The sequence below is a fragment of the Dryobates pubescens genome, chromosome 15 (genome assembly GCF_014839835.1).
Source record: "Dryobates pubescens isolate bDryPub1 chromosome 15, bDryPub1.pri, whole genome shotgun sequence".
Lineage (NCBI taxonomy): Eukaryota > Metazoa > Chordata > Aves > Piciformes > Picidae > Dryobates > Dryobates pubescens.
The window spans coordinates 4,753,059-4,778,660 of record NC_071626.1 but is presented as its reverse complement, the minus strand read 5'-3'; the positions used below and the strand labels follow the sequence as shown (position 1 = coordinate 4,778,660).

Genomic DNA, 25,602 nt, shown 5'->3' with positions numbered 1-25,602 from the left:
TCTGTGTGACCTAAACTAGATTGTATGGTCCTGCTCTGGCAGGGGGGTTGGACTTGATGATGTCTTTGGGTCCCTTCCTGTGATCCTGTGAACTGCAGTTCTGACCTGAAAGGGAATTAGCCATTTGACCACTTCAGGGATGTAATTGAAATTGCACTGAATTAAAAGGAATTTTTTCCATTGATTTCCTTTAGCTTTGAGCTGGACCTTTAACTCTTAGGAATGTAGACAGACCTTACACTCTCTCAGAACTTCCTATCACTTCCTTTTTGTGACAAAGAACTCATTTGAAAGCGCTAGACTTCAGGACATGAACTAAGAAATCAATTTGGTCCAAGATCAGTCCAGAAGGAGAAGGCTTCATCTGGAAATTAAGATATAATGAAATACTCACTGATGGATTCTTTGTTGGCTGAATGGAGCAGTATAGCAGTCATTCTCCTCCAGATCTGGCAGTGTCTCCTTGTCCAGTTTCATTGGCTTTCTAGGCAACCATCCTCGAAACCTGCTTATTTGTTTCTCGATCCTGCAGCACATGGAAATTGTGAGCACTTGAGATAGGTTTTTTTTTTCCATCATACTACAGAGCACTTACAAAGAACACATGCTGGCAAACTAGGCCACCTCATATTCAGAGCTAGAAAAGATGCAATGTGTTTTGACTTTTTCAAGGTAGACCAGATCATACATGCTGAACTTAATTAATCCTAACCAGCTCTCAGCAGAGGAGCACCTTATTTTGTCTCAGCAGAAAAGCAATGCTGATGGTACATGCCACTGTAAATCTTATTGAGCCCAGCAAGCTTTTGGCAACTCTCTAAAGCTTTATTTTGGAGCTCTTCAGTTAGTTTAATTTTCAAGGCTTAATTAACACATTAGAATTTGGATACATAAACATTAGAACAGCGAAGACTGTAACAGAGAGCTTTGGCAGCTAAATCCCAGCAATCCCTGCACTCCATGTGGATTCTTACCTCTGATGCTATTAAAAACCCCACATTGCTTTGTTTATTTGGTTGAATTGTAGTGTCTTGCAATACTACAATGGCCACAAACCCACAATGCTCAGTGTATGCATTAATAGGTGACTGCTACACAGATTCTCATGGTTAGAAGGTGGAAGTCAACTAAGATCAAGCTGGAAAAAGGGCAGATCTAACTGCAAGTGCACTCATCCAGAGATGCACACAGAAACGAATGGAAAGGGAAGAATCAGAGCTAAATCTAAACCAAATTCAAATCCAAATTCATGTTATAATGAGAAACACATAAGAAAGATGAGATATGTCTGGCACAATGAGCCCTACTCTCTCAGAAGCTCCCAACACCTTCAGGTACCCTTGGCAGCAGAAATCACAGACCACAGATTATGGACTATGCACATACTTCAGTCACTGGCTGAATCTGTCCAGGAATGGAGCTAAAGGGCATGAATTACCATCCTCTGGACTTTAAATTCAGTTCTGGATGAAGCTCAAGGACTGGGAATGTAGCTGTTCCTTTTATTTTGACAGAAGTCAGTGCAATAACTCTGTGGCCACCAAATTCTGTGAGCTCTCCACAGTCACTTTGAGGAAGGGCAATCCATGCCCAAGCAGCTGAGTGTGTGGGAAAGTGACACAAAATATTTCATTTTAAACACATGTGAGATTTCCTGGAATATCCAACTGTCTCCCATCAAGTATTTTTATCTTGGATAAGAGAGCTAATGCTCATTTTCAGACCTAGGCACATTTCAATGTGCCTGTTTCAGTGTGTATGTGAACATAACCTAAGGCTTACACTGAATTTACCATAAACTCTTCACAGGCAGTGTTTGCACTGTCCCAGCAGTTCAGAGCACAGGAGGAGTTTGCAAATATTTGTGCCTAAGTGCAAGAAAGTTATCAGACCCCAGGGCTGCAAAAGGCCTGATCAATTGCAACCCTCCAGCTGCAGCATCCAGGCTAAGAGCCTTGAAATAGACTTGACAAGGAGAAAATGAGTTCGCTGCTGGGAAATTCCCTGTCTCTTGGCTGCCAGTTTTTCCTCTGTAAAGACCACAATCTCTGCATTGCTGTGTGTTCAGCAGGCTTAGTGATTCCTTAAGGAAAAGGGTAGAGTAGAGTAAAGTAGAGTAGAATAGAGTAGAGTAGAGTAGAGTAGAATAGAGCAGAATAGAGCAGAGCAGAGTAGAGCAGAGTAGAGTGGAGTGGAGTGGAGTGGAGTGGAATGGAATGGAATGGAATGGAATGGAATGGAATTAACCAGGTTGGAAAAAACCTTTGAGATCATCAAGTCCAACCTATCACCCAACACCATCTAATCAACTAAACCATGGCACCAAGCACCCCATCCAGTCTCTTCCTAAACACCTCCAGTGATGGTGACTCCACCATCTCCCTGGGCAGCTCATTCCAATGGCAAATCTCTCTTTGTGGGAAGAAATCCTTCCTAACATCCAGCCTAAATCTCCCCTGGTGCTGCTTGAGACTGTGTCCTCTTTTTCTGGTGCTGGGTGCCTGGGAGAAGAGACCAAGCCCCACCTGGCTACAACCTCCCTTAAGGTAGTTGTAGAGAGCAATGAGGTCTCCCTTGAGCCTCCTCTTCTCCAGGCTAAGCAACCCCAGCTCCCTCAGCCTCTCCTCCCAGGGCTGTGCTCCAAACCCCTCCCCAGCTTTGTTGCCCTTCTCTGGACACCTTCCAGCAACTCAACATCTTTCCTAACCTGAGGGGCCCAGGCTTGGACACAGGACTCAAGGTGTGGCATAACCAGTGCTGAGTACAGGGGCAGAATGACCTCCATGTTCCTGCTGGCCACACTATTCCTGATAGAGGCCAATCAGGCAGAAAGGTCTAAATGTCCCATTCCACATTTATTTTTTTAACTAAAACCATTGCTGAATTCTCTAAGCTATTAACACCTTTGCTAAGCTGCAGTCCTTTCCCATTCATCCTGGAAGTCAATGTGCACATTTGAGATATGCCTGCTGCAGGTTTATCACGCCACACATGCATGCACGCAGGCACAGAGTGCTGGCCCCACTTGAGAGCAATGCATTATTCATGCTGGGCTCTCACTGACCATACCCAGAATTCAACTGGTTTGCCATTCCCAAGGCTGAGTGAACCTGCTAGCAAATGGGTCTGAGAAAACTCAAACCCTATCTGCAAGGCCCAGAACACAGAGCACATCCATCCATGAGCAAAACACTCCCCAGCTATCTCTTTGGGAGAGTAAAATGACTAATTTCTTTGGAAGAATTGTGTAAGCCTATTAGCCTGTGCTGACCTGGTAAACATGCCTCAGCTCCACAAAGTGCCCATTTAGAGCTTACTAACATGAAGAAGCAAATACCATAATGTGAGATCAATGCTGCTGCTCTCCAGCACACTGTGATGCAATTTAAAATGCAAACCTGCTTTTTCATATGGTCATAACAGCAGAGTGATAATATGTGATTTGTTTTCCCAGGGATGTTCATCCACTGCAATTACCTGCATCATGATACAGCTGTTGCCTCCAAAATACACATTTTTGAATGAAGCTGGAGGTGGGGAGATTCAGACTGGATGTGAGGAAGAAGTTCTTCACCATGAGAGTGGTGAAACCCTGGAAGGTGGTTGAGGCCCCATCCCTGGAGGTGTTTAAGGCCAGGCTGGATGAGGCTCTGGCCAGCCTCATCTAGTGTGAAGTGTCCCTGCCCATGGCAGGGGGGTTGGAACTAGATGATCCTTGTGGTCCCTTCCAACTCTAACTGATTCTATGATTTTTGCAGATTTAAGTCATGTCTCTCAGAGGTTCCTGGGAATCTAAGCACTGGCCTCAGAGTGACACAGCAAATCAAATGCTAGAAACCTATGAAAACTGCATCTACAGCACCGTGGCACCATATGTGCCAACATATGATCTGGCCTTTGCCAAGCCTATGTATTTTTTGGGCTTTTTGGAGACATTTTCATGTGGTGGTCCAAGGTGTCAAAAAAGAAAAGACAAACTGCAGCACTGTAAGTATTTCATTGCATTAAGTCAGACATAAGCCTGGCATCAAACATAACCTTGAAGATATTTCATGACTGAGTGAAAGACCTTCAAAGATTCTTGCAAAGTACTCATCTCTCAAGCTCAATAATGTTACACAAAGAGATGAGCTTGGTTCATTGCCTTCCTATTAACCAACAAAGCACTAAGACCCCCCACAGAGGAAGCAATAAATAAATAATGCCATCACTAGTAGAAGTAAGGTGCATGAAAATGAAAACAAATAAAGCTGTGACTGTGGTATTTTAATCCCAAGAATCTCCCTAATGGGCTACCTGAAAATAGAATCATAGAATCATTAGGGTTGGAAGGGACCTCAAGGATCATCCAGTTCCAACCCCCCTGCCATGGGCAGGGACCCCTCACACTACATCAGGTTGCTCAGAGCCACAGAGATAGAGTCTGCACTGTCACATTTATCCTTCTTTAAAAGGCTCCATCAATTGAAAACTATTTCCTTATTCCTAGAAAAGACAACACTGTCCTGTGTCAGCAATAGTGTGGCCAGCAGGAGTAGGGAAGTGATTGTGCCCCTGTACTTGGCACTGGTGAGGCTGCACCTTGAATAGTGTCTTCAGTTTGGGGCCCCTCGCTATAGCAAGGAGATTGAGTTGCTGGAGTGTGTCCAGAGAAGGGCAATAAAGATGGTGAAGGGTCTAGAGAACAAGGCTTATGAGGAGCATCCAGAGCTACTGGGGTTGTTTAGTCTGGAGAAGAGGAAGCTGAGGGAAGACCTCATCGCTTTCTACAACTACCTGGAAGGAGGTTGGAGTGAGGTGGGGGTTGGCCTCTTCTCCCCAGCATCAGGTGACAGAACAAGAAGAAATGGCCTGAAATTGTGCCAGGGGAGGGTTAGGTTGGAGCTGACAAAAGATTTCTTTACTGAAAGAGCGGTCAGGCCTTGGAACAGGCTGCCCGGGGAAGTGGTGGAGTCACCATCCCTGCAGGTGTTCAAGGAATGTGTGGACATGGCACTTCAGGATGTGGTTTAACAGCCATGGTGGTGTTAGGTTGATGGTTGGACTGGATGATCTTAGAGGTCTTCTCCAACCCAACCAATTCCATGATTCTATGACTCACATTTCAGGGGCCTTAAAAATACCACTTCTGTATTTGCTTTAGCACGTGTCCTAGAGGGTAAGCAATCCTTCCAGCCTTCCTAGACACACAGCTAATACAATTTTCCTTCCAGCTTGACCTTAACCATTTATATTTAGATCCAAATGGCTATACAGTAGGCTGGCATGAGAACTGTACTCACCTATTCATGAACTTGTATCGGCGGTGCAGGTAATAGATTTTTCTCCTGGAAGAACAGCAAAAATGAAGCCAGTCGAGAAGAAAACCCATCGTCAGTTACAGTATGAACTAGCAAGGAAGGAAAGGAGATTGAAGACAGAAGCCTGTAAGAGGTGGAGGAAGAGACTGAAAAAGAGATTAACTGAACTGTCACAGGAAGCCACACAAACTCTGGTGGCATCTGAATTGCAAGAAGATCATAATTTTCCTGGTGTCTTCTCCTTTTCATGTGTGAAAGACAGGGACTCAGAGATGTTTCTACTTCAAAGAAGTTCAAAAATTGTTACAGGGATTCTGCAGGACCAATACAAACATGGATAAATAATCCCACACCCACTGGTGAAGTATTAAAGCTGCATTTGTGAGACACATGGGGGAATCACTCAGAAAAGCAGTACTTGATGCTGCAGTATGCCATAACACATGCAGTACCAACAGGGACCAGAGCTTGCTGTTGGGGAAACGTCCCTTGAAACAGAGTATAGGTAGGCTACACAAGCAAATGAGTATGTGCTCAGCATCCCCCCTTAAGTACACAGCCACTCTCTCTGCCTCTTGTACAGGCACAGCTGTTTCTGTTGTCAGTGCGATAAGCTGTGTGGGAGCGCGCATGGAGAACAAGTGAGCAGACAGGGGGTGCATGAGCAGACACATGCTGGCCACACTCTCAGCCTGGTTCCTGACCAGCCCTGTAGGATCTAACCATTCTGTGTAGATCCAGGACCAGGAGTCCGCCTCCTGTCCCACTCTGCTGCTGGTGGCTCTTGTTCTCATACATGCCTATAAAACCACAGCTGTCAGGATTTGACCCGTTGCCTTCAGAAGAGAGATGACATCTTCATGAAAGGAAAGAAAAAACTGAGGGCTTTTAGGTGTGGGTTTGGGACTGATATTCCTTACTGGAAGACTTGAGTGCCTGCCTGAACTCTGGCTACCACCTCCAGAGGCTGATTTAGCAAGGCTGATCTTGCTAAATCAAGGTTATTTCTGTTTATTCCGAGAGGTTCCATCCTGCAACGCTGAACTGAACCACTTCTGGAAAATGAAGGGCTCACATCCCAAGCATTGTGGATATTGTGTATAACAAATACACTGTAGGAATGCTGCTAGTGCCTTGGAAGCAAGCATTGTCGGGACAGTTCTAAAGTAAGCCAGCACTGATGCTTTATAAACTACAGGAAACAAAGAAAATTAACATTCCAGGTTAAATTTGACAACTTGGAATGTCAATCAAGCATAATATTTCAACAGGATGTTTTGTCAGTATTTTGCTGGGGAAGTGATACTTTCAAAACCTCTGCATGGGCATCAGCCTCCATTGGCCAACTCCTCCACAAGGCAGTTTGATTTATCTTACCCTACTTAACAGGAGCAGGGTCAAGGTTAAGTGTTTCCAAATGTGCCATCCAGTTCTTGATTTTGCTTTAAACACTCAGAGGCATCCAGTGTTTTGGCATCCCTGCTTTGAAACAATGAGCATTTACTGGTGGGTGGACAGTGGGCAATTCCAACTTAAAACATGGGGAGCTGCAGGCCATCAGCAGCCCTTAAAACAAGGGGTTAGACAAGGGCATGTGGAAAGAGGCAGTCTAGACTACTGGACATCTGTAAAACGCTGGTCCTTGGTTTTAACTGGTAAACAGTGAGGTTGCTCTTCACATTTCAGAGCCTGGCCAAGAGATATTAGTAAATCACTGTGATTTCCTCTTAATAACACTGTGATAATTCTCTCTGTGGCTGTGGAAAGAATGAAGCAGGGGTCCTGAAGGAGGCCAAGAAACTTTGTATACAAAGCACTGAAAGTCCTCAATCTGCATGACATCTACTTTGCTCTCTGCTGAGAGATGGTCTCAAAGGTCTTTTCCAACCTGGTTAATTCTATTCTATTCTGTGGGGTTTCAAAAAAGGGACTTCAGATCAGGAAAGAGCAAGCTCACAGGGACTCCAATCTGAGGTTTTGGTGTGTTTCTTGATCAGGAGACCTTATCCTCCCACTAGGGCAAGCTCATCTCAAGAAATGCCACAAAAGTCAAAGGAGGAACAGTTTTGTTCCAGTCCATTGTTTTTATCAGCAGAACACTTTAAAAAGAGCATGATATATTGCCATGACTTGTGGCAGCTTCTCTATTCTTTAGCACTAAAACCCAAGAAAGAGCAGTTGGAGATTGGCTGTGAAAACGAAACACAAAATACATACAGCATAAGTCTGCAATTTTGTCCTTAATTCATATCCATTCTCCCAAGCAAGTTCTGAACTGCCACAGCTTGTTTCACACCAGAGGCATTTTGCATCCTTAAGCAAGAAGAAAACAGAAGAAATCCTAAAAAAAGGATGCCAACTGAGTAGCTCCACATTCTGGATCTGATCCTTTTATTGCTCAGAAGTTATTCCACCAAAAATCAATGGAGTTACACGTCTATAAAGCCTGCTAATTGAAAGAAGAATCAAGACCTCTCAGTTCATGGCTTTTGGTCAGTTCCAGTGGCAATCTTTATGCTATTTTAACAGCAGAGTAAAATAAGTATTCTACATCAAAGATTTCACAGCTGAACATGCAAATAATGTTAAATGAATGACCAAAAATAATCTGAATGAGAATGTGGAACGAATTTGGTTATCAGTATGATTTAATGAAGGGTCCTTATTCTCTCTGCAGGAAGGGGAGAAAAAAAAAGCAGTTACAGTCTGAAATGTCATTCAGACAATGCTCCTGTTAGAGGGGATACTTGTTTATAATCTGTATTTCCATGACTACACACTATGCAAGCAGTTTGCAGGTGCTGAACATACCAGATACGTCCAGCAGACATGCACCTCCTGTGCTGCCTTACGTACCTGGATCTTCTTGACCTCCCATTGATTTCAATGAACTGTCCATTTAAAAAACAGCAGCGCACAAGTATGCAGGGGGCTCCAGCATTGAAGGGGTTAAAGGGCCTAAGGATAGAATACCCCATGAAAACAGCTGCACTTCTACAGCTCACCTTCATTTCAAACCAGTATTCTACTGAAATCGCAGGCATTAAACAAGAGAGAGCAATGAATATGGTATCTAAGGTACTCCATTTATATTGTCTAAAGATGGGTGGTATCTTACAGAAGAGCTTTTCCCTGTGCATTTTGGTGTTACTACTACATTAGCTTTACAGTACAGTGTGACTTTGGAGGCTGAGATAAAATACGACTACACCTACCTGAAAGGCATTCTTACATTCATTAGTTCAGCATATTTGCCCAGGACCTCCCAAGGGGCATGCAACTTCACAAAGATGATATCACTGTTTGTTAGAGATGACTGCAAAAGAAAAACAAAACAGCCACCAGGGCTTACTTTTTCAAGTGAAAAAGAAAGAACCCATGTACAATGGTCAATATCTGGTTTTATTCTGGTCTTGCGTGACCCCTTCCACTTTGTGATTCTTCCTCCAGCGTGAGCAGTTCTAGCTGCATTTTGTCAACTCCTTTTCCTTCTGGTTTTCCATGAAAATCAATGAAGGTCTCATCAAACTGCATGCAGTACAGCTTCAGAGCACAGAATAGATCACGTTAACAGGGAGGGTCACGACAAGCTGAGTTTGAGGAATACCCAGGAAATGGGGATGGTGTAAAGGGTATGAGAAAAGGCAAGGGCTAAGCCTGAGAAAATCAGGCAAGAAAATTGTTCCTTTAGGAATATTTCCTATGTTTTTTAGACATTGTACTGTATTCAATGTTCCTGTAATGGGTTGGGGCAGGTCCCCTCCCCACCACAGGTAGAAATAACGACTCAGGCAAACGGATTGCAAAAGTGATGAAAGTTTAAATAGAAAGCAGTGAATGTTACAGAGAACCCAAAGCGCAGTGACAGAGAAAGATCCCATCCCCACCTGAGGGTGCATGCAAAACCCCCAGGGCTCCTTCTTCCCCCTCCCTCTGCTGGGCTAGTCTCAGCTGGCCAGGCCTGAGACTGCCCATCCCCCTGTGGCCTTGGGCCCAATCAGGCCCATGGCCGGGAGATCTCTCCCCCAGTTACCAAGTCTCGGAGAGGGAAGGAAAGAGGAAGTGCCAGACTCCGCACTGGATCTTATAGTGGTGCAAAGAATTATGGTAGGGAATACACAATTTCCTGTGTCCATCCCTCTGGGCTGGACTTCTGGACACAGGAAGTGAATGCACCAGGGGGGCACCCAGCTCAAACTACAACAGTTCCTCATATTACTCTTTGCTTAACAGAAATCACTCAGAGTTCTTAACTCTAATCTTGTTTACCTGAATGCTTCAGTGACTGTATGTGTGGGAGGCTGACATTTATACTTTTTATGCCTATTTGATTCTTTCCTCCACTATCCTGATAGGTGCTGAAATTATCAACACTGATACAGCATGTTCATGTCCTCAGAGGAGCTAAAATATTGTTACTAGTTTGTGATGTGGTGTCACAGTTTAAAGAGCAGACAGAAATAATTTTACTCCCCAAAGAAGTAAAAATAAAGATACTCTCATTGAATTGGACAGAAATAGAGAATGAGAATGAAAAATAGACAGGAAAATACAGACTACATGAATCCTTAATGCCTAATACATACCTAGGATACATGAAACCCCCCCAAAAACCTTCTCCCAACCAGACAAACCCACAAATCTCAGTGCTCATTTTCCCTCCTCCTGCTGCCTCCCTTCCATTAGGTCCAAGCAGGCCAAGATTGGGCAGGGAAAATGAGACCTCTGAAAACCACAAACGAGCCTTCTCCCCCATGTTACCAGATAAGGAACACCCTCCAGAGAGCCAAAAGGAGGGAGAAAAGAGACTGAGTTGGCCTTGGATAGCAGGATTATGGCATTAAATAACAAACTTACAAATTTTCAGTCCATCCCTGGACATTTCTGGTCCTCCTGGAGGACTCAACTCTATGTTTTTGGTGGGATTTTCATTTGTTTGTTTTGTTTTTTCTTAAAGGCCTGTATTATCACATTTGCTAGGAACAAAAAGTCCAACAGTCCAAGTACATATCTATGGTTTTCTTTAACACAGAAGGGAAAAGGAAGGGAGGGAAAAGGAAAGAGAAGTGAAGCGAAGCGAGAAGAGGAGCAAGAAGAGAAGCGAAGCGAGAAGAGGAGCAAGAAGAGAAGCGAAGCGAGAAGAGGAGCAAGAAGAGAAGCGAAGCGAGAAGAGGAAGGAAGAGAAGCGAAGCGAGAAGAGGAAGGAAGCGAAGCGAAGCGAGAAGAGGAAGGAAGCGAAGCGAGAAGAGGAAGGAAGCGAAGCGAGAAGAGGAGCAAGAAGAGAAGCGAAGCGAGAAGAGGAAGGAAGCGAAGCGAGAAGAGGAAGGAAGCGAAGCAAGAAGAGGAAGGAAGCGAAGCGAAGCGAGAAGAGGAAGGAAGCGAAGCGAGAAGAGGAAGGAAGCGAAGCGAGGAAGGATGCGAAGCGAAGCGAGAAGAGGAAGGAAGCGAAGCGAGAAGAGGAAGGAAGAGAAGCGAAACGAGAAGAGGAAGGAAGCGAAGCGAGAAGAGGAAGGAAGCGAAGCGAGAAGAGGAGCGCGAAGCGAAGCGAGAAGAGGAGCAAGAAGCGAAGCGAAGCGAGAAGAGGAGCAAGAAGCGAAGCGAAGCGAGAAGAGGAGCAAGAAGCGAAGCGAAGCGAGAAGAGGAAGGAAGAGAAGCGAAGCGAGAAGAGAAAGGAAGCGAAGCGAGAAGAGGAAGGAAGAGAAGCGAAGCGAGAAGAGGAAGGAAGAGAAGCGAAGCAAAAAGAGGAAGGAAGAGAAGAGAAGCAAGAAGAGAAAGGAAGAGAAGAGAAAAGAAAGAAAAGAGAGAAAAAATCCCCGCAGCCCAGACCCTACAGTTAACAATGAACAGTTTTTAAGACGAATAGACTATCAGAATCTTCAAAAATGGACACAGAACTATTTGTAGCCAAAGTATTATTGGCCTACAGGAAAAAAACCAAAAAATTAAAAAAGGGTTTAGCACATAATGGAAGAAGTGACTTCCTGGTATTAAAAACTGCAGGAGGAGAGGGGGAATAAAACCCTTGCTGTTCTTTTGATGATGACATTCAGAAAAAAAAAAATTCAACATGAAATGATACAACAGCAACAAAATGGCCCCAAGAGACTTGCTTCAGAGACAATGAATTCAGCTGTACTCTTTTCATTGACTTTTATGGGTTCTAAATCAGGCCTTTAATGATGGTTTTCTTTATAGGTACGTTTCACACATTATCCTTTATTTTCCCATGAGGCTTTAGCAAGTTGATACCACAAAATCAAGGCTAAGTTCTGCCTCTCTAAACATTTCCTGTAAAGCATTCTCTCAAAGAAGGGTTTAAGTCAGCAGTGGACTGGCAATTTTGTCATAAACACCTGGGGATTACAAAAAATAAATGAATCATAGATCAAACGTAACCCATCACAACCCATCACACCCATCTGACAGTAGGCTGAACATCAGCCAGCAGTGTGCCCAGGTGGCCAAGAAGGCCAATGACCTGCATCAGAAATAGTGTGGCCAGCAGGAGCAGGGAGGTCATTGTGCCCCTGTACTCAGCACTGGTTAGGCCACACCTTGAGTCCTGTGTCCAGTTCTGGGCTCCTCAGTTTAAGAAGGAGATTGAGATACTTGAATGTGTCCAAGAGAAGGGCAAGAAAGCTGGGGAGGGAGCTGGAGCACAAGCCCTATGAGGAGAGGCTGAGGGAGCTGGGATTGCTTAGCCTGGAGAAGAGGAGACTCAGGGGAGACCTTCTTGCTGTCTACAACTCCCTGAAGGGAGGTTGTAGCCAGGTGGGAGTTGTTCTCTTCTCCCAGGCACCCAGCACCAGAACAAGAGGGCACAGTCTCAAGCTGTGCCAGGGGAGGTTTAGGCTGGAGGTTAGGAAGAAATTCTTCACAGAGACTGGCCATTGGAGTGGGCTGCCCAGGGAGGTGATGGAGTCACCATCACTGGGAGTGTTTAAAAAGAGACTGGATGAGGCACTTAGTGCCATGGTTTAGTTGATTAGATGGAGCTGGGCAATACATTGGACTTGATGATGTTGAAGGTCTTTTCCAACCTGGTTAGTTTTGTATTCTGCACAACTTGAAAGAATCCTCTAACAAGCCAAATACAGAGAGTGAAATTATGGTCCTGACACACCAGTCATTAACAAAGCCTGAAAATTTAGTGGTAGCTGTTGGCATTTTCCCAGCATGTTGTAGCTTAATCCATACCAGATATGGCAGCTACAGTAACGTGGCTTGTGGAGATGCTGTTTCACAAGTGAACTCTGCCTTATCTACATTTCATTTCTTATGTGTTCCATGCTTTCAGTCAGAAACATGGATAATATCTGTATAGTTCTATAGCTGTATAGTTCTATATCTGTATAGTTCTCACAAATATAAACTCAGATGTTTAAAGAATCATTTCTTCTCTTGTTTTTTTTAAACTCAATATCATGTAATGTTATTTTAGTGGCTTTGTCTAACCAAAATACCTTTGGAGGGTTCAATTATTTTCAGAAGAAAGGGATAATAATGCTAAATTATTGATATAGTAATCTGTTCCTCTTGGGTTTGCTCATGTTAAGTGTTTGTAAAGGAAAGCACTAAGAAAAGCTGAGAGGAACAAGATGGGAAAGCACAAATTGAGATGGAGGAGTAACCGAGTGAAACGTAACATTTGCTCAATCTGAGGAGAAAATACCTAATCAAAATAACCAAAACCATGGAAGAAATATATGTAAGGAGCACCACTGTAGTTACAAAACTACTTTAGTGAATAGAATCTGCTAAACCCTCCTTATTAGATTAGTATTTAGACAGAGTATCCTTCCGCTTCTAAATGAGGAGGAGAGGAACATTCTTCTGTTGAAATTGACTTTTGAGGCTTGGCTCATTAAATGATTTGGGGAAGTAAACTCAATTTCACATTATGGGAGCACACAAGCAAAAATCAATGTAACATTATTCCCTTGGAAATTTAAATAAGACAGCTATTGACACGAGCACTCTGCTAGAAAGCGATGTCTGTATGATGAAGGAAGGAAAACAAGGGGACAGATAATGAGATAAACCACTTTGCAAACACAAAAATGCAATCAGTGGACCTGCAGCACCAGCACCTACAGAGCTATCAACATATGATAATGGCCAGGGCAACAATGTTCACATAAACTGGTTGTTTCAAGCTGATTTCTTAAGAAGGATTACCCACAGCAAAGCAGATGTTCTTCTAGTCAGTAATAACATTCTTGATCATGGTTTAGTTGATAGATGGTGTTGGATGATGGGATGGATGTGATGATCTTGAAGGTCTCTTCCAACCTGGTCTATCCTATCCTATCCTATCCTATCCTATCCTATCCTATCCTATCCTATCCTATCTTCAGAACAGTGCAAACCTAGTGTAACACGACTTGCCAGAACTAGATAATCACAGACTAGTCTAGGTTGTCAGGGACCTCTAGGTATCACTTGGGCTAACTCTCCAGCTAAAGCAGGGCCAAGTTAGATCAGATTGCTCAGATGCTCATCCCATTGAGTCCTGCCTATCTCTGTAGGCAAGAGATTTCACAGCCTCTGGGCAACACATTGGAACTGACTGGAGAAAAGAGTATTTTCTGTGGAAGAACTGTGCTCTAGAGAAATTTTGGTTGAAAACTATGAGTTTCCAGACATGAAAATCCATGAAAATTCAAACTGTTCATTGCTCTTTATGAAAGCTTCTTGCAAGAACTTTAAAACATGATTATTCTGGTGGAACAGCACCTGCAATGTGTATTGAGTTTAATGAAACCCTGAATCTAATATTTTCCCTTCCTTCTTTCCACTTTGCAATCTCCTTTTGCAGCTGGGAATCATATTCCATAAGTCTTGAAAACATTAGATCAGTGTTTGCTAATCTCCATGGGCTATTCTGTAGCCCATCTCTCTGTCTCAGAGGTAGCAATTAATTTCCAACCTTTCTGGCTTCACCGACAACCCCCTTTAGTATGGTATGATGGCTGCAAACCCTAACATACAGGCAGTACCATAGGTCCACATGTTATAGACTTGTTCTTTCGGCATGACTGACTTCTGTTTCATCAGTAAGTTTTGGCAGACATTTCATTTCCCTCCAAAAGAGCAAATCAGCTACAAATGTGTTTCAAATCAAGCTCCATAGTCTTCTCCAGCATCACCAGAGAAGGAGTGGAACTAATTAAAGTAAGGGACATTTAGTTAACTCCAAAAGCATAAGCACCAGTCATCAGCTAGGCAAGGAAACCATGGAAAGGGCAGGTTCTCATTCTCCTTCTGAAAGTGTGCACAGAATGCTGTTAAGTACCGTTCAAGCCCTGGCTAATAAACTCACACGTACTCCTGCAGGTATTCTAACTCCTTTTGATGGCAGATTTTCAATATCTATGTGCACTATTGACCTGATTGCTCCTTCTGGAGTTAGCATTGTTAGCCTGAATGGAAGCAAAGTGCTGACACCGAATATCTCTTGAAAAGCCCACATTTTGCTGTATTTGCAGGTTGTCTTCCAGGATCAAGGCTGGAGATGAGTATCTTCTGTCAAATACCCTTTTCAACATTCTCCTCCAATGGGGACTTTTTTGGGGTCATTATCAATAATATTGTTAAGTCATTTTAAGACAAAAGCAACCGTAGGGCTCACCTTAATACAAGTGTTTCTTGACTCTGAGAGTTAAGAGAGGTGAGAAAGGAGATTCAAGCATATAACCTTGAAGGAAGATAAAGTTACGGTGTCTCCAACTGAATCATCTAATTGTTTCTTTGCCTGGAGGCTATTAGGCAGGCAACTGCAAAAAAATCCCAATGCTCTCATTTCTGTATGCATTTTAACATGGAAAAGAAATTATGATTTACCATTAAGGTGTTTTCCTTAGCATCATTTAAGAGGAAAATATTTTAAACTGGGGCTCTCCTCATCTCTTAAAGCCTTCTTTATAAAAGGAGGTAAGCAAGATTTTTCAGCAGGTCCATCAACCAGAATTCAACTTTGCCTACTTTTGGAAGACTCTGCAAGGCAAGTTGAAAAACCAGAATGGGAAGTGTGTTTTAATGTCTAGCAAACATAGCTTATTTCTGTTAAGAAGGTCTTTTCCAACCTGGTCTATTCTACTCCTATTCTCTTCTGCTCCACTCTATTCTCTTCTACTTCTATTCTATTCCATGCTACTCCACTCTATTCCATGCTACTCCACTCTATTCCATGCTACTCCACTCTATTCCATGCTACTCCACTCTATTCCATGCTACTCCACTCTATTCCATGCTACTCCACTCTATTCCATGCTACTCCACTCTATTCCATGCTACTCCACTCTATTCCATGCTACTCCACTCTATTCCATGCTACTCCACTCTATTCCATGCTACTCCACTCTATTCCATGCTACTCCACTCTATTCCATGCTACTCCTATTCTGTTCCATGCTACTCCTATTCTGTTCCATGCTACTCCTATTCTGTTCCATGCTACTCCTATTCTGTTCCATGCTACTCCTATTCTACTCTACTCCTATTCTATTCTACTCTACAATTCAGGAAAACCCAGAAAAGGAGAGAAAAATCAATATTCTTTCTCTAGTAACAATTCTTTCTGTAAACAAGTTCCCTATGACGTTTGAGCAGAGAAAATAAATAGCAACTGCTACAGTAAGTAGTAAGTGCTACAGGTTCCACTGTGTCAGAGAATCGCTCTGTTATGTTAAGAGCAGAGATTGATTCACCATCTGGTGAATGAAGTGGGAAAAAAAAAACCCAAACCCCAGCAAATTTTAGTTGATTAAACCATACTTCCTCTGAAAAAAAACCAAACCAAACAAACCAACAAACCAAAGTGAATGTAAATTCACAAGGGTAATTCTGCAGAGCTGGGAAAGCAGCAGTAACACCCTGCCAATAGTTTTTGAAGGTGCATACATTGCTACTGGGTAATCACTCAGGTGCTGTCAATACGTGTCCAGTTTCAGGGGAAACACTGCGTACTCACAAGCATTAACCTTCACGTTCATGGATTAGGAGAAGCTAGTAAATAATAGTGCCAATAGCTCTGACATAAATACTTTCAGCCCCAGGTTTAGTGAAAGTGGGGAGTATAATGCTCACATTTCAATGGGGACTTTAAGAAGCTTTTGACTTTCAAGAAGCTGGAGAGCAAAGCCAGTAAGGATGCAACAATGGTTTTAAAAGTGAAAGGCCTAATAATTAGGAAGCTGCTAATAAAACTATTTTAAAATAAGAGGACACTGACATACAAAGTGCAGAATTAGCTGATATGAGGAGGCAGGAACATGACTACAATGTAAAATGATTTTACCATGAAATCTCATGGCAAAATGTGAGGATGGGGTAGAGCTTTATCTTCACTTTGCAAAATACTTTGAGAGGTTCAGCTCCAGTGGAGTTAGTAATATGGGCAGTTGGCTGGCTGTTGCCACCATTCAGGAAATGTGTCATCTAATCCAGCTCAGAGCAGGTGTCTTTGTTACAGTACTTAATTTCTGGCAGCAGCTGACAGGCTCTCAATGCTGGAACAGAACAGCTAGTAACATAGGGAAATGTCTGGAAACGTCCTTTCATGTAGACAAAAATGTGTGAGTGGGAGGGCAACTTAGCAAACAGGGTAGGTTGCTGAAATAGAAATAAAATGCAAATACCATCTCTTTGCTCAAGTTTCCTGTGCAATGATGAGTTTTACAGCCTGTAATAGAGACATACAAATTCATTTGGGAGAAGAAAGAGCATGAGAGAGGATGATGCTAATTCTAACTAATGTCATTTGAACTCACTTGAGATGGACAGGATGGCTCTCACAGAAAGGCAACTTAGATATGCTAAATCTACCATGGAAACAAGATCTTACTGGCTTGAACTCCACTTCCTAGAGAAAAAGATTAGGAAATACCTGCAGCATGACCATGGAGGAGGTTTACCTGAATGTGGAGCAGTGATAAAACATGTCATGATAATCCCAACAGTAAATACTGACTGAATGTAGTTTTGTCCCATCTGGTTAAGATTCCTGGGAAAATTAAAACAGCTAATCACATGGATTTCATCTGACAAACAGATAGGATGCATCTTTTAATTCCTTTGGACTGGAGAGTAGGATCAAGATGGGGAGCTAGTTATTTGCAGAGTTAAAAAGATGCAGATAACTAAAGTCTCTGAGCAGAGTTGATTGTTTCCACTCACCACCATTTGATTTGACACTAAGTCTCTTTACACCAGGCACTGCAACAGGAAATTAAAAATGCCACTAATTTGGAATGCACTAGATGCCACAAAAAGGTCTCTTTTGTACAATATTTTACTTTTGGCAGAATCACAGAATCACCAAGGTTGGAAGAGACCTCAAGGATCACCGAGTCCAACCTGTCACCACAGACCTTGTGACTAAACCATGGCACCAAGTGCCACGTTCAATCCCCACTTGAACACCTCCAGGGATGGTGACTCCACCACCTCCCTGGGCAGCACATTCCAATGGCTAACAACTCTCTCAGTGAAGAACTTTCTCCTCACCTCCAGCCTACACTTCCCCAGGCACAGCTTGAGACTGTGTCCTCTTGATCTGGTGCCTGGGAGAAGAGACCAACCCCCACCTGGCTAAACCACCCTTCAAGGAGTTGTAGACAGCAATAAGGTCTCCCCTGAACCTCCACTTCTCCAGGCTAAACAATCCCAACTCCCTCAGCCTCTCCTTGTAGGGCTTGTGCTCAAGGCCTCTCATCCACATCGTTGCCCTTCTCTGGACACGTTCAAGAGTCTCAATGTCCTTCTTAATTTGAGGGGCCCAGAACTGGTGTCACAGGCCTTCAATAAATGCATTGTGCATTTGAGCTTCATCTTATCAGTCACCCTTTTCTGTGATTTATTTCCAATGTGAAATATAAACCCCATACTATGTCTCATTAATCACTTTTTGAAGGTGCAAATATTTACATTTAATGAATTTTCTATTAAATATTCATGTTTGCTTTTAGAGGCTTAGTGGAGAAAAATTGCTTTGGAAGAAAAAAAAAACACCCACAAAACCAAAAAAGGCAATTTATTGTTTGTCCAACAGTTAATTTCACAAACTTAATAATCATTCAAACACCTAAAACGTGAAGGCAAGCTCATTGTAAGTTCTGTATACAAATCACCTAGAGGAACTAAACAAGCTGCTTGTCACAGCATCATAGAATAACAGAGGTTGGAAGGGACTTCCAGAGGTCACCTAGTCAAAACCCATATTAGTCAACATGACTTTTCTCTTAGCAAGTCCCTCACACAACCACAGAAGACAACTGGCCCTACCCTTCGCTGTCTGACTGTCTATGGAGGCATTTGCAACGTCAAACCTTTGTCAATGACAGCCTCTGGGGCACAACAAATTACAGACACCTGCTTTTTTTTTTTTAGACTTTATTATGATCAACTAGCACAGCATTTTCATATCAGGCACTTAATTTTGAATCTGGTTAAGAGGAATGTTTCAACATTTTCAAAATGCTTCCCAATTTCCTCAGCTAAAACTGTTGGCTGAATCCAATCTATATTAATGACTACTAATTCTTTGCCTTTCCACTTCCCTGCCTTCTCTTAAGTCATCCTCTGTAAATACAAAAGGTTTGTTTGAAGTTAAGGGCTTGTGTTGCATTTCCAAAGAGATTTAGTGCTTAGATTTTCATAGGGGGATTTACACCGAGAGAAGGGCTCTTTTTTTCACTCCTCTGCCATGATTTAATGTGGACGTGCCTCCACATCTTGATACATTTTTTACAGTATCACACAGCATCACAGTATCACTAAGGTTGGAAGAGACCTCAAAGATCATCAAGTCCAACCTGTCACCACAGACCTTATGACTACACCACGGCACCAAGTGCCACGTCCAATCTCCTCCTGAACACCTCCAGGGACGGTGACTCCACCACCTCCCTGGGCAGCACATTCCAATGACAAACAACTCGCTCGGTGAAGAACTTTCTCCTCACCTCAAGCCTAAACCCGCCCTGGCACAGCTTGAGACTGTGTCCCCTTGTTCTGGTGCTGGGTGCCTGGGAGAAGAGACCAACCCCTTCCCAGCTACAACCACCTTTCAGGTAGTTGTAGAGGGCAATGAGGTCACCCCTGAGCCTTCTCTTCTCCAGGCTGAACAGCCCCAGCTCCCTCAGCCTCTCCTCACAGGGCTTGTGCTCAAGGCCTCTCCCCAGCCTTGTTGCCTTTCTCTGGACACATTCAAGTGTCTCAATGTCCTCCTTAAACTGAGGGGCCCAGAACTGGACACAGGACTCAAGGTGTGGCCTAATCAGTGCTGAGTACAGGGGCACAATGACCTCCCTGCTCCTGCTGGCCACACTATTTCTGATGCAGGCCAGGATGCCATTGGCCTTCTTGGCCACCTGGGCACACTGCTGGCTCCTGTTTAGGCAGCTGTCAATCAGCATCCCCAGGTCCCTCTCTGGGAGCTCTCCAGCCACTCTGACCCCAGCCTGTAGCTCTGCATGGGGTTGCCGTGGCCAAAGTGCAGCACCCGGCACTTGGACTTGTTAAATGCCATCCCATTGGCCTCTGCCCATCTGTCCAGTCGGTCGAGGTCCCTCTGCAGAGCCTTTCTACCCTCTAACTGACCAACATCTGCTCACAACTTGGTGTCATCTGCAAACTTGCTGATGACTGTCTCAATGCCCTCATCCAGATCATCAATGAAGATATTAAAGAGGATGGGGCCCAGCACTGATCCCTGGGGGACACCACTGGTGACTGGCCACCAGCCGGATGTGGCACCATTCACCACCACCCTTTGGGCTCGGCTCTCCAGCCAGTTCCTAACCCAGCACAGCTTTAAAGCTTTCTGACCATTACCCTTTTCCCTCTCTTCCCCAAAGCTCCAACGTGCTCACATTCCCCATACCATTTTTACATTGTGCCTTTGGCATTAGTAAGATCCATGGCTTCTGTTTCCTTTCACAACAGAAACAAAAAAACCCAAGCCAAGATGAAAATCTAAATCGGCACAGCAAGCACTCATCAATTCACAGTCAAAACAGCCAAGAGAAGTGTCAAATAATGGGAAGTCTGCAGAAGCATTAATCTATTGCACAGCTTGGGGCTTTTAGAACTGAACTTTCCAGTTGTCACACAATCGTGTTAGCTGTTTGCTTTACACTCGACCAGTAGTGGGTAGATCCTGCAATCCACAGATGCACTCGTGTAAGTCCATTGATATCACTTGGGTGCAGGACAAACAAAACTGCTTATCTTTAGTAGTTTATATGTATATAAAGGTGTGTACCACATTTCTGATCCAGTTTTCCCTGCTGAACACTGTCAGGCTGCTGCATTCGTATCAAAGCATTGGCATTATCATGTCTCTCAGCCCACTGATCCTGAGAAGTCGCCTGAAGGCTGCCTCACAGAGCAAACATCACAGGTGTGATTCAGGGCAGCTATGGAGCTATGTTTAGATGTCTGCAGTGAAGAGGAACAGGCACCTTCAGGGTACAATTAATTTGTTCTATTTGCCTCAGATTTAAATGAACTGCTGCCCAGAAGGGCTCGTTCCCCCCTCAGCCAGATATCTTCATTGCAAACAGTTACAGTCAGTATGATGGTTCTTCTTACTCTGGGGCTCTGCAGCACAGCCCCCTCATTTTCCCTGGACTGCTGTTACCTTCCTCATCACCCATCTCAACTTCTGCAGTAGCACAGCCACATTACTTCTACAACTGTCCCTTCATGGGTGACTCTAGTTCACTGCTTACCTGCTTGGACACATCATAGTGACAGCAAGTGATTCAGAACATTTTAGGAGACCTTGTCTGCCATTCATTTCCTCCACCTCTCTTGATTCATTCTGTTTTGTTCTTCTCCTATCTACATTTCACCCTGGAGGCTTTCTCCTTGATGGAAAGTTTGGAATTTTGAAAATGTAGAAGAGATAGTATTGAAAAAATAAATAAATAAAGCAAGCAGAAATTTCTTGTATTAGTGCTTGACACTGGAGACTTCAGAAAGGGGAGTCAATCTTACCTGCTGTAAATGGAAAGATCTATTTGAGTCTACCATCAGAAACAAGCTGTCCTAAGTACTATACCATGAAGAGGAAAGGGCCTTTACAGTTTAGCCTAAAAGGCACTTTTTAGATTCTCTTAAAAGCTTTTCTATAAGAAAAGATATTTGTGCACAGAAGGAGGTTTTGTAAACCAGGTAAGCCTTTAAACAGAGGGACATAACTAATTGGCTGAGAGAGGCTTCAATGGTGTGGCTATCTCAGGAGCATTTCCCCCCCTCAGGTCAGGCTTTATTAAAGTTTATTTACAACATCACTTTGTTACCACTCAGACAGCGAGGAACGAACACGTAAACATGCAGCGGATAATGCCGCATTTAATTTGTGCCCAGAGAGCCATGAACTGAAACATCTTTTTCAATACAGTCTGGGCACTGAGGTAATTTGCCTAGCTCTGCTCGTGAGGCTCTTACCATAATTAAAATAGAGTTAATCCAAGACACACAGCACCAATGCTCCACTCACTCCATGACTGATAACTTGATATAATAAAGGAACTAATCAGACAACGAGAGGGTCAGGAGACCTTGTGCCAAAAGCAGGTGAGAAAGACAAGTGCTCTTCACAGGCTCATGCTTCCCCCCTGGGACTACTTCCAGGAAGAACAGCCCCACACCACTTAGAATAGAATACATAGAATAAACCAGGTTGGAAGAGACCTTCAAGATCATCACGTCCAACCCATCAACCAATCCAACACCACCCAAACAACTAACCCACGGCACCAAGCACCCCATCAAGCCTTCTCCTGAAAACCTCCAGTGATGGCATGCTGCAGGGGATGATGCAAATGTCCCCTAGACCAAGGTGGCACTGCAGATCTTTGAAACTACTACTATTTGTTCAGAAGCATAACAGACTCACTTAAGGGAAGGGATGACATCTAAAAGGATCTTGACAGGCTTCAGAAATGGGACAGTATAAACTGCATGAGGTTTGTTAAGTCAGTGCAAGGTCCCGCATCTGGATTTGGCCAGTGCCATGAAGGAATACAGGCTAGGGACTGAGTGAGTTGAGAGTAGGTCTGAAAAATAAGACATGGGCATATTGATTGATGCAAAGCTCACCATGAGCTGGCAGCGTGTTCATGCAGCTTAGAAGGCAAAATGTATCCTGGGCTACATCAAGAGGAGTGTGGCCAGCAGGTCAGGAGAGGTGATTCTGCCCCTTTATACTGCTCCTGTGAGACCCCACCTCAAATGCTGTGTCCAGTTCTGTTGTCCCCATCATAAGAAGGACATGGACCTGATGGAGTGAGTCCAAATGAGGGCCACAAGGATGATCCAAGGCTGAAGCACTTCTGCTATGAGTATAGGCTGAGGGAGCTGGGGTTGCTCAGCCTGGAGAGAGTAGACTCTGGAGTGACCTTACAGCTGACCTTCCAGCACCTGAAGGGACCCTACAGGAAAGCTAGAGCAGAACTTTTCATAAGGGTGTCTAGGGGGAATGGCTTGAAGCTGAGGGAGAGCAGGTTTAGACTGGATATTAGGAAGAAGTTCTTCAGTACTAGGGTGGAATAGTTTGCCCCAAATGTTGTGGATGCCTCCTTCCTGGGTGTGTTCAAAGCCAGGTTGGATAAGCAACATAGTCTAGTTGAGAAGCATCCCTGCCCATGGCAGAGAGGTTGAAGTAGATGACCCCTAAGGCCCCTTTCAACATAAGCCATTTGATGACAATTGTGTGAACACAGTGCCACCCTTTAAACGAGTTCAACATCAAAATCACCAGCAGGAACTGGGAACGTTCAATGTGCCACTGGCATTTTTATACATCCTGTCTTTCTGTTCCCAAAAGGCAGCTCTAGATTTCTGCTCATTAAGTCAGTGCTATCAGGGAGCAATGCTGCAAAAACGTCCTGTCACCTTGGGGCAATGAAAACTCTTACTGTGCATTAAGTGATTGGAGCCTTGTGCATTGTGCTTGTTCCTGAGGCCACTGGCAGGCAAACAACATCTCCAAAATAATTGCAGTTTAAGACCAATTATTGTAAAGGGAAAGGTGACTTTTGACATAAAGGGGACATCTCATATGTAATCTTCATTGGTATTTTTAATCTATTGCCTATTTTTTACCATGAGCCTGGTGCCCTTCAAAGGTTTTTTGACTTTATGGTTTGTGGAGACTGATGACAGGAAGCTCTTCCCCATGAGGGTGGTGAGACACTGGAACAGGTTGCCCAGGGAGGTGGTGGAAGTCTCATCCCTGGAGGTTTTTAAGGCCAGGCTGGATGTGGCTCTGAGCAACCTGATCTAGTGTGAGGTGTCCCTGCCCATGGCAGAGGGGTTGGAACTAGATGATCCTTGAGGTCCCTTCCAGTCCTGACAATTCTATGACTGTATGATTCTAGGAAACTCTTTGCCAAAAATACATCCTATTCAACATTTCTGAAGGAAAAGAAATATCTCAAGGGCCTTTTTTATCACTTTTTTGTTATCTACATTTTTTTTTAATATTATCTCTATATTCCAAGAAAACGTTCCACCTTCTTTTTGTTGTTGTTAATGTAGATCCATTTTTCAGCTGCAGTTTCTTAGCCTAGTAACTTTACAAATTCCTGTTAAAGGCTGGAATTTGTAGACTTGGAAATACATTAATTTCTGGGCTCCCTCAGACATTCAAGAAAGGTACATTTATCAACTGCACACAGAAATCTGAATTCAGACTCTGTCCATGTAGACATACCTCCTCATGCCTCTCTTTGAAATCACCACTCTTGTTATGCAGTGGACACAGGATTTGAAATATAGAACATTTTGGCTCAGAAGTGCAGGCAGCTGGAAAGACCCTCACTGTTTAGAATCATAGAATTGTTAGGGCTGGAAGGGACCTCAAGGGTCATCTAGTTCCAACCCCCCTGCCATGGGCAGGGACACCTCACACTACAGCAGGTTGCTCACAGCCACATCCAGCCTGGCCTTAAACACCTCCAGGGATGAGGCTTCCACCACCTCCCTGGGCAACCTGTTCCAGTGTCTCACCACCCTCATGCTGAAGAACTTCCTAACATCCAATCTGAATCTACCCATTTCTAGGTTTTTTTCCCATTTCCCTAGTTCTATCACTCCCTGACACCCTGAAAAGTCCCTCCCCAGCTTTCTTGTATTCCCCTTTCAGATACTGGAAGGCCACAATTAGGTCTCCTCGGAGCCTTCTCTTCTCCAGACTGAACAGCCCCAACTCCCTCAGTCTGTCCTCATAGCAGAGGTGCTCCAGCCCTCTGATCATCCTCGTGGCCCTTTAGTGGCAAAGCCTTTTGGTACAGAGCACTCTCTGCAAAAGGACACTGCTCTGTTCATGCCTATCCATTTTTGCTGTAAAACACTGCTGAAAAGAGACTCCACTTGCTCACTGCATTAGACAATGAACTACCAATAAATCTTTGGAAGAGCAGTCTGGTTTTCATGTGCTCTGACTGAATTTGGATGACATGAACAGCTCAGTGTTTTAAATTAAGTAGATGGAAGTACTTTCACTTATGATGCATGTGGTGGGGTTGCATTGCAGGTTAGATCCCTCGTTGCAGGCATAGTTTATGTCACTTTGATGTCTCCATCTATGATTTGTGGATGCAATCAGACACAGTGCTTAAACATCAAATAACAAACTGCACCTGCTAATAATGGAATATTATGCTGCTTGCAAAACCACAGCTCCTGCAGGCTGCATAATTTGTACCATAAGTTCATTAACTGTAGATATTTACATACTGAATAATAGAATAGGAAAAATGAGAGTGTGAAACAACTCACTGAAGTGCCAGAAGGCCTGATATTAGTTGGAGTAGCAGATGAACATTGAGCTCATTTGTGGTAGGTTGACCCTGGCTGGACATCAGGTGTCCACCAAAGTTGCTCTGTCAATCCCCTTCCCTCAACTGGGCAGCAAGGAGGAATGGTCAGTGGGTTCAGAGAAGGACATGAGGGTTGCTCACCAATTACTGTCACCAAAACAGATTTGACTGAGGGAAATTAACTTATTACCAATCAAATCACAGTAAGGTATTGAGAAAAAATATCAGGTCTTAAAAAAGATCTTCCCTCTACCCCTCTCTTCTTCCCAGTCTCAGCTTCCCTCCTGATTCTTATCTGCTTCCTCCCCCAAAGTGTTGTGGAGGGACAGGGAAATGGGGGTTACAGTCAGTTCATCACACATTTTGTGCAGCTCTTTCCTCCTTGCTCTCTTCCCCTGCTTCAGCTTGGGTCTTCTCCCACAGGAGATTGTCTTCCATGAACAACTTCTATGAAATTTCTTCTCAGTGTG

General features: G+C 43.7%; 1 protein-coding gene across 4 annotated transcripts in view; it reads right to left on the bottom strand.

The window, feature by feature from the left end:
* The window catches only part of ANO4 (anoctamin 4), a 177,976-nt gene that overhangs the window by 63,427 nt on the left and 88,947 nt on the right, over positions 1-25,602 (bottom strand). For 3 of the 4 annotated variants that reach the window (XM_054167688.1, XM_054167690.1, XM_054167689.1), the window contains exons 6-9: positions 8,516-8,616; positions 8,157-8,258; positions 5,283-5,327; positions 395-526 (exon numbers count right to left, since the gene is read on the bottom strand). In XM_054167688.1, coding sequence (XP_054023663.1) covers positions 395-526; positions 5,283-5,327; positions 8,157-8,258; positions 8,516-8,616 — 380 coding nt within the window. The remainder of the gene's footprint in view (positions 1-394; positions 527-5,282; positions 5,328-8,156; positions 8,259-8,515; positions 8,617-25,602) is intronic. The other variant, XM_054167691.1, reaches the window with a different exon arrangement.